This window comes from Lucilia sericata, unplaced genomic scaffold, assembly GCF_015586225.1.
Source record: "Lucilia sericata isolate MDLA Ls3-8-SP2 unplaced genomic scaffold, ASM1558622v1 Contig000113F_arrow, whole genome shotgun sequence".
NCBI lineage: Eukaryota > Metazoa > Arthropoda > Insecta > Diptera > Calliphoridae > Lucilia > Lucilia sericata.
Window position 1 is genome coordinate 391,700 of NW_023994145.1, and position 14,516 is coordinate 406,215.

Sequence of the window (14,516 nt, forward strand, 5' to 3'; positions counted from 1 at the left end):
GATATTAAAGGTATAAATTTTCACGTTAACGTTGGACACCAGAACAGCTAAACTCAGGAAAACAAACCAATTCTTAAGGATACGTGAAGCAATTCTGAATACTACTTGTGCAGCCGATTTTACTCCATTGACATTTAAATTAATTTGATTTCAATAATTGGACCAAACTACATCTATGTTAAATAACAGTTCGACAAAAGTTAAAAGTCAGTTACCCTGCAAAAATATATATTCTGTACCTGTACAGTGTACACATTATTGGAGTAGGCCATGTTTATTTTTTTGGAAAATAACATGGTCCATATTTTTGGGATTAGGTTGATGGAATGCATGGATTGATTACGTGTTTCTCACTTAGGACATCACAATGGTAAATGGGTATATTTGAATTAGTTTTCGACCAGACCTTGTCCATTGAGGAGTACTCATCATACTTCCGACATAACTAGGGAATGGATTAGAGGACTTAACAATTCAACGAAGACAAACAATAAAGACGATAATAAACTCTTGATCAGAGTGGACACAGAGTTTGATATTTGCGTACGACCTGTTCGCAAATGCACCACTATACTACATCTGAGATTATTTTGCGATGGTGATTCAAATCATTATCTCAACAAAGTACTTTTAAAATTAGTAAATACGATTAAAGCCCATTAAATGACACAGGACAACAAAATATGAAATTCCAAATACAGAGCAGTGTTGAATCTGGCCTTAGAAGTCCTTTATATCACATCAGGTTCATGTATCGTGTCATATTTGAGTCGAAACAACAGCGCGAGGACACCTTTATTTATGAAGTCTGTTATGTCATCTGAAAGCATATGTCATCTGTTGCCAATTGGACGTTCTATACGTCAAATCCTACGTTTTTAAAAGGAAATTGCGGGAAATTTGGAGATTTTTAACCAGAGTCTAAAGATTTCTAACGTTTTTTTCTCAAATCAAATTATTTGATTAAACATTTCACGTATAAAATGGAGTAAATACAAATTACTATAGTCTTATCTATAGTATAATCTAAAGTCTAGTGTATAGCCTAGTGTATATTCTAGTCTATAGTCCAGTCTATAGTCTAGTATATAGTCTAGTCTATAGTTTACTCTAGTTTAGTCGATAGACTAGTATATAGAATAGTCTATTGTCTAGTCAATAGTCTAGATTGAAGTCTGTAGTCTAGTCTATAGTCTAGTCCATAATCTAGACTATAGTCTAGTCTATAATATAGACTATAGTCTAGTCTGTAGTTTATTCTATAGCCTAGTCTATAATCTAGTCCATAGTCCAGTATATAGTGCATAGTCTAGTCCAACGGTTCCCAAAAGGGGGTCCGCGGACCCCTAGTGGTCCGTAGCAAAATCCTAGGGGGTCCGCGAAGACGAACGAAAAAAATCATGAATAAAAAATATTCTCTATATGTTACAAAATATTAAAAATATCTCCAAATTTTTCATAAATACTAAAATACACAATTTTTATTCAATAATCCCAGATTTGTTGGTGACTCTTTGAATTTTATTGTTTCGGTCGTTTATCAGGATGATGCTAGGCGCTACAAATTTATTGTTTCACTTTTATAAAGTAAAGTATTACGTGATTTGTAATTTTTATAAATATATATGTATCGAAATAAATGTTTTTATAGCAGACGGATAATGATTAGCCTTAGAATTAAATACTGATACTAGTATCCCGGAATATGAAGTTAGGTCACATTTCATAATATTTTTTTAAATTGTAAGCAAAAGTGTTAATCTAGTTAATTTTAAATATAAATATTCCATTCCAACGTGATACACAGATTTTAACTTAATTTTGTTGTCCAATATTATTAAATCAACATCAGAAAATTCATAGCGTTTTGCGTAAATAGTCAAAACCACGCAGTAAAATAATTCGTAGGTATTTTAAAATTCAAATTTAAGATCCAAATTCACAGTACATTCGCAAAGAGTTCAGGTCATATTTTATGTGGGTAACGCATTCCGCAACAACATCGAAGAAGTCTAACTTTCACATATTTTCCCGAAAACTTAGCTTACATACTCAGCTCACTCCTATGCAATCTTAAAAAAATTTAGAAACATGACTCTTTAAGCACATGTCGACAATACTTGTTAAAGAAACCTTTTCTCTACCTTGACGAGAAATGAACATGAAAGCTCTCACGATCATAAAATTAAACATCATGTTAGAAGTCATTCTATATTTAAAACCATGAAATTGAAAACATCTCCGAAATACTAAATGTTCTCAATGTACGGGAATATTTTATAGGGTTTATGGACCAGGACTAAGACAATTTTCGGACGAACAATTACACAGTGATACAGCAAAAAAATGCAGGGGTTCTCATATACCAATTCCATTTCGTTATAGTCCATAGAGTAGGAATTTATTTTTAATTTTTCCCGATCACTTCGTTTAGTTCCTTTTTAAGAGCAAAAGTTGTGAAAAAGAGCTATTTTTGAAGTTTTAACTTTAAAAAAATATATGTCTGGTAGTTTGCAACCGATTTTCAAATTGGATATTTTGTTTTAAAGATACAAGTGTTGTCTTTCAACCCAAAAAAATAAATCCAAAATTTATGATTAATGTCTTGGTTACGGCCATTTAAGTAAAAAAAACTCACACTTTTTTCACAATTTTTAATTTTCATACTGCTCTACGTTGGCCATGAAGCAATAACTTTAGCTTTTATTACATTTGAAAAAAGCCACATTAAGTTGGGTTTCCAATGATGGTCAATTTATGATAATCGATGAAAAAGGTTATGAGTTGTGCTAAGTTTTATAAAAATATAGCATATTTCTTCCATACAAAAACGTTCATGTTTCTGGTTTTCTTTGTAACAAGTTTAAAAATGTTTATAAACATTTTTATACAAAAATTAATTTGTATGGAGAAAACCAAAAATTCGAGAAACATGCTATTAGAAAAATTGGCATAAATTATCCAGTTTTTCATAGATTTTTATGAAATAACAAGTTTTAGAAACCTTCCTTTATGTGATTCTTCAGGAAAGTAATAAAAGATGAACTCACTGCCTCATGGTCAAAGTAGAGCATGATGAAAATGAAAATTTTTTAAAAAAGTGTGAGTTTTTTTTACTTAAACGACCGTAACTCAGACATTTGACCATAAATTTTGGATTTCTTTTTTTGGATTAAAAGACACTTGTATCATTAAAAAAAAAAAAAAAATCGGATTTGAAAATCGGATGAAAACTACTAAACTTATGATTTTTCAAATTTAAAACTTCAAAAATGGCTCTTTTTCGCATCTTTTGCTCTTAAAAAGTAAGTTAACGAAGTGATAGGGGAAAACTAAAAATATATTCGTACTCTATGGACTATAACGAAATAGAATTGGTATATGAGAACGCCTGCATTTTATTTTTCTTCACTTTTGTATCACAGTGTTATTTATAACAATAAGATATCAAAATATGTATGGGGGTCCGTGAAATTAAATAAATTCCTCAAGGGGTCCGAGAAGTAAAAAATGGTGGGAACCGCTGGTCTAGTCTATAGTTTACTCTACAGTTTAGTCGATAGTATATAGAATATTATATAGAATAGAATAGTATTAGTCTAGTATATAGAATAGTCAATTGTCTAGTCAATAGTCTAGATTCAAGTCTGTAGTCTAATCTATAGTTTTTTCTATAGTTTAGTCCATAGTCTAGTCTATAATCTAATCCATAGTCTAGTCTATAGTCAAGTCAATAGTCTGGTGTATAGTCTCATTTAAATTCCAGTCTGATCTATAGTCTAGAGTTAAGTCTATTGTATAGTCTCTGCTCTAGTCTGTAGTCTAATCTAAAGTTTAGTCTTTTGGTAGCCTAGTCCATAGTCGGGATATTATTAAAATTCTTATTTTTTTATAAAATTGTATTTATTTGTAAATTACTAAACTTCCCACTAATGATCGAATTTGACGTTTCCAAGTGGCTTTTGAAAAAACCTAAATCTGATGGTTGTTGTAATATGATTTAACGGGAAATGGTGGATTTAAATTAAAGGTTTAACCTGAGTTACATTATCTTTTCTCTCTTCGTGCTGTTGTTACGACTCAAATATTTGTTATACCTTGTTCCTTTTTTTCAATATAGGGTATAATTTGGACCGATTGGACTTGTTAGTTAGACAACTAAATTACCAAAATTTCATAGTGTCATAATTTATTGATTAAAATTAATAAAATTATTCTTATTTTTTGGGCCAAAAGGTGCCGTAGCTCTTCTTTTTTTATTAAAAAACTTTCTTAAAGAAAGAACATATCGCACACCCAGTACAAAAGTGACACAACTCAAAATTTTATTTTTGCGTTTTAATATTCTTTAAACCTTAAGTTTAAGCCTTAAACTATGTACAAGATACTTGTTTAACTCTACAAAAATATTAGTGTATTTTGTTGTTGTTAACTGTTCAAGAAAAAACGTTATGTCTTTCTTTATCTTTCAGAATTTGTAAAAAATTTGTTTCCTTTTCTTAAAAAAAAAATTTGGAGTTGTGTCACTTTTGTACTGGGTGTGCGATATAACCATTTTATGTTTTTCTGAAAGATATTTTTACGAAAAATATTTTGCTATGTTTTAAATATGTCGTACTTACACCCTTAAAATTTGATCTATTTTCTATGAAAAATTCTATTTTGGGCCATATTTTTGGGAATTACGGGATTCCCTTTGAAGTTTTGACAAGTTTTGTTTACACTTTGACCATATAGGGAATAACTTATCCCAAACTAAATTGTTTTATTGTGATAAGTTCATTTTCGACCATTTTAATTCTCTGTTCTTTGAGAAATTAAACTCATATTTAATTAAATTCATATTTTTATTTATTTATGTTTTATTTTTTTTTGCTCCATTTTTAAATCCATTAGACAATAATCTCAATTGTAATTTTTGTCATATAATATTGTAATTTTATCTTTTCTTTTAATAAAATGTTTTAATTTTTTGTTTGTTTCATAACATGTTAGATTAATTTTAAATTTTAATACACTAATTAATTTACAAATTCATATTTAATTTAATTATTTTTTTTTCATTGGCAAATTTTCTTTGTTTCTTCTCCAAAAAAAAGATTGATTTCTGGATTTTCGTTTTTTTTTATAAAATTAGTTTTAATTGGTTATTTAATATTATTTTTTATTTTTAATTATATAAATATTTACTTTGTTTATCTTTTGTTTTGTGTAAAATTATGTTTAGTTGTTAGTTGTTTTTATAATTTTTAGTTTTATTTTTTGTTTTATTTAGAATTCTAATAAGGTATCAGTTTATCAATATGTTGTAAATTATTATTTTATTTCATATTTGTTTTTAATAAATAAGAAATGTTAATAATATTTTACAGTGTAAAGGGGAGAAAAACAATAAAAAATTAATAAAAAGATTTCATAGAACAAAAATGAAGAAGAAAATTTTTGTTTAAATTTTCATTTTCTTGTTTGTGTTTTATCACAATTTGTTTGGTTGTTTCTTTTTAATTTTCTTTTTATAAATAAAATAATAGTTTTTACATAAATATTTGTTTTTGAAAAAAGGGACGGTTAAACAATTTATTTAAAAATATTTTAAAGTTTAAATTTAGTTGTATTTCTTTAGTTATTATTATATTATTTACACATTAGTTTAGTTATGTTTTTTAGTTTTCTTTTAAAATCACTTTTAATAAAACTTTTGGTGATTATTAAATGAAAAACAAAATATATTTAAGATAATTCGATGATTTTGGAGTGGAATGGAATGGTATGTATTTGAATTTACTTTTCCATGGAAATAAATTCAGTTTTTGATGGCTCGGTAGTTGAGGTGTCTGATATAAATATAAATATTTGTTTTTGTTTTTGTTTTCTTTCTTTTCTTTGTTTCGTTAATAAATAAATATTTTTAGTTGAACTTAGATTTGTATCGGCTGAAAATTAAGCAAAATCGAAATTAAATTATAAGCTTTAGTTTTGTATTTTTGTATTTAAATTGTAGTTTAAGTTGTTTGTCATATTTTCTAAATTTTTCTTAATTAAAAATCAACTACTACTTTCGGTTATTTATTATTGTTGGTTATTTTCTTAGTAATCATTAAGTCTTTCGGATAAATTTTGTTTCTACTATGTATTTTAATGTGTTTTTATTGTTGCATAATTTTAGGCTGCTTAGAAAAATATTGTGTAGGGCTAAATTTTAATTAAATTTTTTCATTCTATTTTTTTTTATTTAAAATTTTCGTGTGTTTACTTGCAATTAGTATTAGACAATGGCAAAATTTAAAATGTAAATTTAAAAGGACTGCTTTGGTTGTGTATAGGGCCGGAGAGAGGTATTGCAGGAGACACTGTTTATCACTTAAGAGATTATTGACTGGTTTTCTGGTATAGGCAACGTTGCGGCTGCTAGAGGTCGCAAGAATTGTTGACAAAACTTTGCAACTTCGAGTTTGATGAATCCATTAAATGTTTGTCTTAAAATAGTTTTTAATATCTTTGTGGTAGCCGATATCTGAATCCTCTATATTGCAAGTTACAGTGTCTACTTTATTCTAATATAAAGATCGAAATCTTCATTTAAATTTCTTTGCAGTAATTTGGCTCCAGCTTAAAAAAACACAACAATCCTGAGAGTGTTTATTTGGATTCCAACATGATATAAGTTTTGTTTTTACACAACGGTAGAATGTTTGAAAGATTATCTTTAGTTCGAATTTCTTTTCAATATTCCATTTATTGTATTCCGAGTGATATTAAAATGTTCGTGAAAAGTCATTCACCCCATTCGGTACGAATTAGGTTTATAGTTTTTCCAATGCCACTGTGCTGTGTGAATCGTGACAACATTTGAGAAAACTATAATTTCCATGAATTTTCATTAATCTGGGGAATACCTTTATTTAAATTCCTACGAATGTAGATATATCTGTCTAATATTTTTATATCAGGATACGAAATTTGATTGTTTTCAATATTTTGCTTTAAATATAGGTATGTAAAAAGTGTGCGGAATCCAAATTAATATCTGGTTCTATAATCTTTAAAGAGCATATATCGCCTTCATGCATTCTACTGAGCGTGTCGGGTACTATGATGTCCTTCCACTTCCTGTGACTAATAGCGAATTTATAATATTGTAGTTTCAAAACCCATCTTGCGAGTCTACCTTGTAGTTTTTGTTATCTCATCAGTCAGACTATGGTCTGTAATAACCTCGAATTCTTGAAGCTCTATATAACACCTAAATCTTTCGATTGCTTCAACTCCCGCTAAACACTCATTCTCTGTTACATAGTAATTTTTCTGTGCAGAATTCAGTTTCTTTGACATCTATGCCTGATGAAAGACGTGGGTCGTACTGTCCGTATGTGGAACAAACTTCCCCCCAGAAGTCTTTCCTGTCACCTGCAATGTAAGTAAGTTTAAATCGAATGTCCACAAACACTACTCCCTGTATCCTCTCCATCCCATAACCTATTTTCCTAGTTCCTAAGAAAAGGAATTTTCTTCTCCATTTTCACAATAGTTGATTTTGTTCGTAACAGCTGTTTATTGTTTACAAAATTCCTTATTTTAATGTAAACAACGTTGGCGAAGGACATTCATGTGAAATTCCAATTGGTTACTCCGTATTTCGATTTGAAAGACAAAATCCGTAGGTTAAGTGTATTTTTTTCGAATATGGAGTAGCCGCCTGGTAATAGAACACTTGGAATAATTGAGACTTTTAGCAAAAAAATATTATTTTTTTTTATAAATATTAAATATTTCTTTCTTTTATTTGATTTAAATTAAATTTAATTGTTATAAATTTATTTTTGCTACTTTATAATTACATAATTAAATTAAAAGTTAAAAATATAAATTAAATTAATAAAATAAAGTTCAAGATAAAATTGTTAAAGAAATATAAAGCACTTTGTTAACCTCAGCTGCAGGGATTAATTGAGAAATAGCATAAAAATAAATAAAAACTATTGTAATTTAAAAAGAACAAATAAACAACTAAAATTAAAATAACATTAAAGAAAACTTTAAAACTTTGTTCTTTATAAAAAACAAAATTTTACCTTAAATCCCTAAAATTATATAATTTTTAATCAAGCCATAGCATGTTTTAAAGTTAAAAAACTTTAAGAAATATAACAAAAACATTTTCTTAAAATGTATAATTAAAAAATGTATTCCTTTTAAAAATCCTTTAGTTTGTCGTTGTTAAGAATACATTTAAAATTTTTACCATTGCCAAAATATAAGTTGTTGCTTTTATTGTATAAATTTAGTGAATTTTTAATTTAAATTCTTTTGCTACTGTTACTTTTGTTGTTGCTCTAAAAATTCTTTATTTGTGGATAATTTATAATTCGCTAAGATTGTTTGTTTTGTAATTTTTAATTTATAAATAAAATTATTTAATTTATAAGTTCAACTTTATATTTTAACGCGTAACTCTAGAACAAAAACTAATCTGTGTTTTCTTTCTGAATTTATAAAAATTACAATTGATTTTTTTTTTGGTTAATTTAATTAATTCTGAATGGGATTGGGTCCTTATAATAATTATGATATTTCGCTAATAATTTTCTTTTTGAAGTGACTAATAAATAACACAGTTCAACAACATTTGAACAAAATCGAAACCCAGAGACCAAAGTAAAATTCAAAAGGAATGAAAAACGCTGAATCCGAATCTGGAATCAGACCTTCTATATCACATCAGAATTTCCCGTTATCCTGTCATAAAGATTGCAAAAACACCGAAAGAAAGACAATTTATGTTGATAGTCAAGCTGCTCTCAGAGCATTGGCTTGTCACACGGTACATTCGCGCTTAGTTGTAGATTGTAGAAATGTCTTTAAGGACTGTTTGTCATTAGATTGTGTTGGACACTGTTATGTGCATGATAATGAGCTTGCGGACGAACTGGCTAGAATAGGTGCGAACCTTGATATAGATGACAGAGAAAGAATGGTAAAATCACCCATTTGTCACTATTATAGGCTGGTATTCGAAAGAATCCCTGACATCATAAACCAGTCCTGGAATAATATGTATACTTTTGGCAAAACTTGACATGGGAACTACCAAAATACTTAGAGGACTGGATAGACACATTAAAAGAATTCTGACAGGGATGCTAAAGGGGCATTGCTCAGTTAGGGCTTTTGTCAGTAAGTGGGACAGCAGTATACTGGACTAGTGTAGGTTATGCGAGGATGGGGAGGAAATAGTGTCAATCGATCAATTTGCTACTGTCCTAATAAAATAAAGAATCTCAGGCTGAAATGGCTAGGGAATAGGTTCCTTGACGAATTCCCTGTTTTTGAATCTTTACTCTTTCAAGGGAATCACAATGGACCTTATGGTCTCCGAGTGGATATGCACCGTTTTTATGGTGTATAACTCTTCTCAACCTAAATCTAAGATGTCTTGCGCTATTATAACTTTAAGACACGATTTCTAGAAAACCTGTTGTGATGGATCGGATTTTCCGATTTTAAGGACATTTCGAAAACTTGATGAGAAATTCTGATTCGGATTTAGCGCAGCTTTATCCATTATAGTACATTGATCTCTGGACTACAAATTTGTTGGTCTGTATAATGACTGATCCGTGACTATAGTACTTTTAGTTCTTATCGGCTGAAAAACAAGCTTTGGTTTTTCAAGGATTCAGATATCGGCTACCACAAAGCTATTACATATAAAAAAGTTGTAAAAGTCTCAATATTTTTAAACAGACCCCAATGATAAGACTGCAGAAGTCGATAAGGTTTTGTTTAGTTTAAAGATTTTCGTTTTTCGTAAAAGAATAACGTATAGAAAATCTCTCAGTATCACGAAAAAACCCCGTTTCGGTTGTAAAATAACATTTTTTAAGTTTAATATTTCCTAGATCGGTTTTTATTCCAGACGAAATATTAAAAAAATAGATTGGAAAACCTTAATTTGTAAGTTTTTTCTAACACAGATTAGCTTTTAGTTTTTTTTTTATTAAAAATTGTATGTTTTTGTTGTAACTACGTTGTTGTTTTGTTTCTGGTTTAGTTTTGTAAAAAGTGACCAATATGTAATTTGAATGTAAATCTTTATATCAAGTTAATTTCGTTTTAATTTATGTTTTTATTTAATAAAAATATTTTTGTTTTTGTAATTTTCATTTTCTCTAAAATTTTTTTTATATCAAAAAACACCAAAAATGTAATTTTTCTTTAATGTATTTATTTTTGTATTTGTTTTTAATCATTTAAAAAATATTTTGTTTTAATTTCTTTAATTTTTGTTTAATTTTTTGCGTACAGCGTTGTTTTCAAGTGTAATTTTGTTAAAATAGAATGATTTCTTTCAAAAGTAAAAAAAAAAATTAACAAAAATTTCAAACAAACGCATAATTTGTACGATAATGATGAAGGAAAAACAAAAAAACATAAACCTTTTAAATGAATTTATTACAATTTATTTAAACATTTAACTAAATACAATTTAATCAATTTCTTTTTGAATAAAATTTAACAGAAAATAATTTAACAATATTTAAGTTTAATAATTATAGTCAAAAATCTGTTCTAATTTCGCATGAAACTAAAACAGTTCAAATAATAATGACTTTATTATAATTTCTTTCGTTTTATTTTTTAAAGGAAATAAAAGCAAAATTCTTAGAGAAAATTTGCTTTAATTTCTTTTGATGTGAATGATGATAGATTGATTTTTTAGTTTTAGTTTTCAATTGTATTAAATGGACGTGTGTTGTGTGTAAGTAACAAACCGTATTATTTTTCAAAATAATTGTTTTAAATTTTTTTGCTTGTTGTTGTTATTTTAACAATATTAATTTTGTTGTATAATTAATACATATAAATATAAATACACTTAAACATTTTGTTTTTGTTTTTTTTTTTTATATAATTAAAGTTATAAAATAGTTTTCTTTAAAGATTTACTTTAGATTTTCATTGCTTTCAAGAGAATGAAAGTAAATTTTTTTTTAATTTAAGAAAAGAAAAAAAAAATAAAGAAATAATAATAAAAGAAACAAAAAAAAAAATAGTACTGTTTAGTTTAACATGTTAGTAATACATGAATATAAATATAATTTTTTTTACTCATTTAACAATGATTTTGTCTGAGTTTTTGTGTTTTTCATTTTTTTTTTTTAATATTTAATTAAAAAAATAATAATTTGTTTTAATACCCATTACCGTAATGAAAGAGAAGAAAATAATTAAAATAAAATACCCAAAATTAAATAGGAATACATATTAATTACTAATAATAATAATAATAATAGTTTAATAGAAGAAGAGTATAAAAGAACTAAAGATTTTATAATAATTAATTTTCTATAAAGGTTGCTGGTTTTTCTTTGAAATTTGTTTATTTGTATGTGTGTGTGTACGTGTGTTGTTTTGTTTTAAACAATTTGCAATAATTTATAACTTAAGTAGGGTGTAAACTAAAGCTAAAAGTTTACGCTGCACGCTTATTTTATGTTAGAAGGGATTTTGATTATTGTTCGGTTGATTTCTTGTCGAGGGTCGTGATGAGAACGATGATTTACCGCCAGTGCCTCGCTGTGGTGGCATTGAGCGACGTGCGGTACGCATCTCACTAAAAATATAATAAATGAAAATGTAAAAAGAAATATATAATTAAAATGTTAAAAAAAGAAATAATAAATAACAATATATAATTAGTTTGCTTATCATAGGAAAAGGACAATATAGAGGATATCATGCTTATTAGTAGTAATAGGATTTAGATTAATATATCTATATAATTAATAGGCAAGACGATTTTTTGTGACCCCTTTTACTCTTACAGTATACATCTGATCTTGGCAAAAAATATATCATTTTAAAGGTATTTGTTCACAGATGTGCACAATATATATATTAATGAGATCGGTTCAGAATTTTAGGAGCTATAAACGTTTAAAGTAGTTACTAATACATAGAAACAATAGTCACACGTACGTATTCTTGAAATTAAAAACAAACAAACAAAGCAAGAAACAAAACAAAAAAATTTTGAAAAAAGAGAGGAGAGCGCAGAAACGTTTAACTTCTCTGTTGCTTTTTTCTTTTTGTATTTTGCATGATATTTTGATTTTGTTGTTTTTAATAAGATTTTTGTAAACAAATAAGTATGTAAACAGGCTCAAGCAATGCGAAAATAGGATTTTATTGTTTTATATTTTTGTGTAAAGTGCTAAATTGTGAATGAGATAATGATCAATTTTGTTATAACATCGTTACGATTGTTATCAAATGGAATATTTTTATAAGAAGTAGGACTACAGTTTTATATTCAGAGTTTTCGATTGAAAGTTTTTCGTTATTTAAACTTTTCAAAATAATTATATTGAAGGACTTTCCTGAGGAAACAACGAACTGGGAATATAAAAACATGTGTAAATAATGCTTGGGGACACCTCAAGATATGCCAAAAAATGTACTGATATTGGTGTTTGACCTGGAAAAAAATTGGTAGGACATCAGTACCGGAATTCAGTAATATCGTAAAGTAATGACAAATATCGGTTACATTAACGAATTTTCAATTCCCTAAATTTTTAACGACTGTAGAATATTTTAAAGACAAAGATCGGAAAACTATAAGAATGTCAAAAGTTATGTATTGAAATATTTTTAAATTATAAAATTATTAACGTGAACTTTTTATTGGTCGTTACACGGCCGATGCTTTTCGATTATGTTTAACGAAAAAAATCGGTGAAATAAAATACTGAATTGCGATACATAATTATTAGTTTTGATTGATTTGGAAGATTTAAATGATGGATTAACGAATTGATTCAGTGTCAGTAAGTAATAAAAAAGCCTGTATAAAATATAAGTAAAGTTTAGTTCGTCATGCCGGTACATGATACACAGCAATAAATGGATAGGTATATCGCTTATATGCAGGTTTAGCACAGCGAGGATTTGATGATATTCTCCTTTTTTGGGTTATTCTAACCAATTAGGAAATAGTAGAGTAAAGTGAAAACTGTAAGTTGAATAGGTGATGGTTATATGCTATATAAAAATAGATAAAACTGCTAGATGAAACTGCTAAATATAAATCATGTCTTTTGGGATAAAGAGTGTTTAACCGTACTTAGCAATTTATCGTTTATTTAATAAATGTAGGTCTGTGAAGTCTTTGTCGAGTGTTATAAGGGAGAATTTATACAGCATATACTTGATGGAAGGACTACTAATGACATCCAAATAAAATTTATTTATAATTAGATAAGACATTATTTATTTTAAATATTTTTATTGTTTTGACAAATTATTTAGAACATTTCCACTCTGTATTTTGAACACTCTGTATTTTGAACAGCATATAACATATCATTAATGGTGTGTACAGTAGAGTACTCCAGCATTGTGAACGTAGCGTAAATATGTAGGGGATAATAAGTCGATAGAAGAAATGTTCGTTATTTATTATTTTTAAAATAGTTGAAATACTTTTGTAAAACAAGTTTTATAACTAATTTTGACAATTGAGGTCACATTTTCTAAAAGAAAACATTTTCTAAAAGAAAACATTAATAATAGAAAATTATACACTTTGATAATATCAATAAAGTAATTTTTTTACCGCAGATTTGAACTATAAAAAAAGGGTTTTATTTTAGCATATTTATTCATTTTTTCCAGCATAAGTTCTGGTCGAATTTCGACCGCTGGGCGAACTCTAGTTTTTATAAATAGCTGGAATATTAATTGCTTTATGATGTAAGCTATGCTAGCATATGTATTGATCTATTTACACTAACGTTGTTCCAGAGCGACCCTAGTTATACTTGGACAAAGATTGTCAACACAGCGACTACCGTGTCAACCGCAAGACTTCTCCCCCGGAAATAATTGTTACAACAAAAACAACAAATCTACATATTAAAATGGATTTACTGTTAATAATTCCCTCTAGAAGTTTGTACATACATGTAAACCTAATATCAATGTAAATCGTATTACCAACTAAAACCTGGTTCATAATTGATCATAGCTCCCACATAAGGTCAACTTCCGATAATCAAGGAACAAAACTCCTTTAAAAATAACCATATTGGGACAAAATTTAATACGAATACGTCGTGTACATACACAAATTATTTAGCGAGTTTTTCCGGATCGGCTCATAATTGGTCATAGCTTCCATATAAAATCCACTCCCGGAAATCACGTAATCATAAATAACTCGTGAATCGAATGTATTTTGTATTCATACATACATATATGCAAATAATTCTGTAAAAGCTTTTTCCGATCGGCCCATAATTGGTCATAGCTTCCATATAAAGTCTACTTCCGAAAATCAATTTATCGTAAATAATTCATAAATTAATATATAGAAATAGCTTTAATTAACCCTTTCTCTAACCAACTCTCCTCAGAGTTGATCATATTCGCTCGGATAAGAGTCCATAACTATACAAAATCACAGTGGTGGGTATTTATTCTAAGAGGAGCTATTTAATGCAAAATCTACACAG

At 27.7% G+C, this 14,516-nt stretch overlaps 1 protein-coding gene across 3 annotated transcripts in view; it reads right to left on the minus strand.

The window, feature by feature from the left end:
- Positions 1–9,986: 9,986 nt before the first annotated feature.
- The window catches only part of LOC119600427 (protein bicaudal D), a 51,871-nt gene continuing 47,341 nt past the window's right edge, over positions 9,987–14,516 (minus strand). For 2 of the 3 annotated variants that reach the window (XR_005231142.1, XM_037950636.1), the window contains exon 8: positions 9,987–11,614. Coding sequence is in view for 2 of the 3 variants with exons in the window: in XM_037950636.1 (XP_037806564.1) it covers positions 11,497–11,614 (118 nt within the window). In the remaining variant the exon portion in view is untranslated. The remainder of the gene's footprint in view (positions 11,615–14,516) is intronic. The other variant, XM_037950637.1, reaches the window with a different exon arrangement.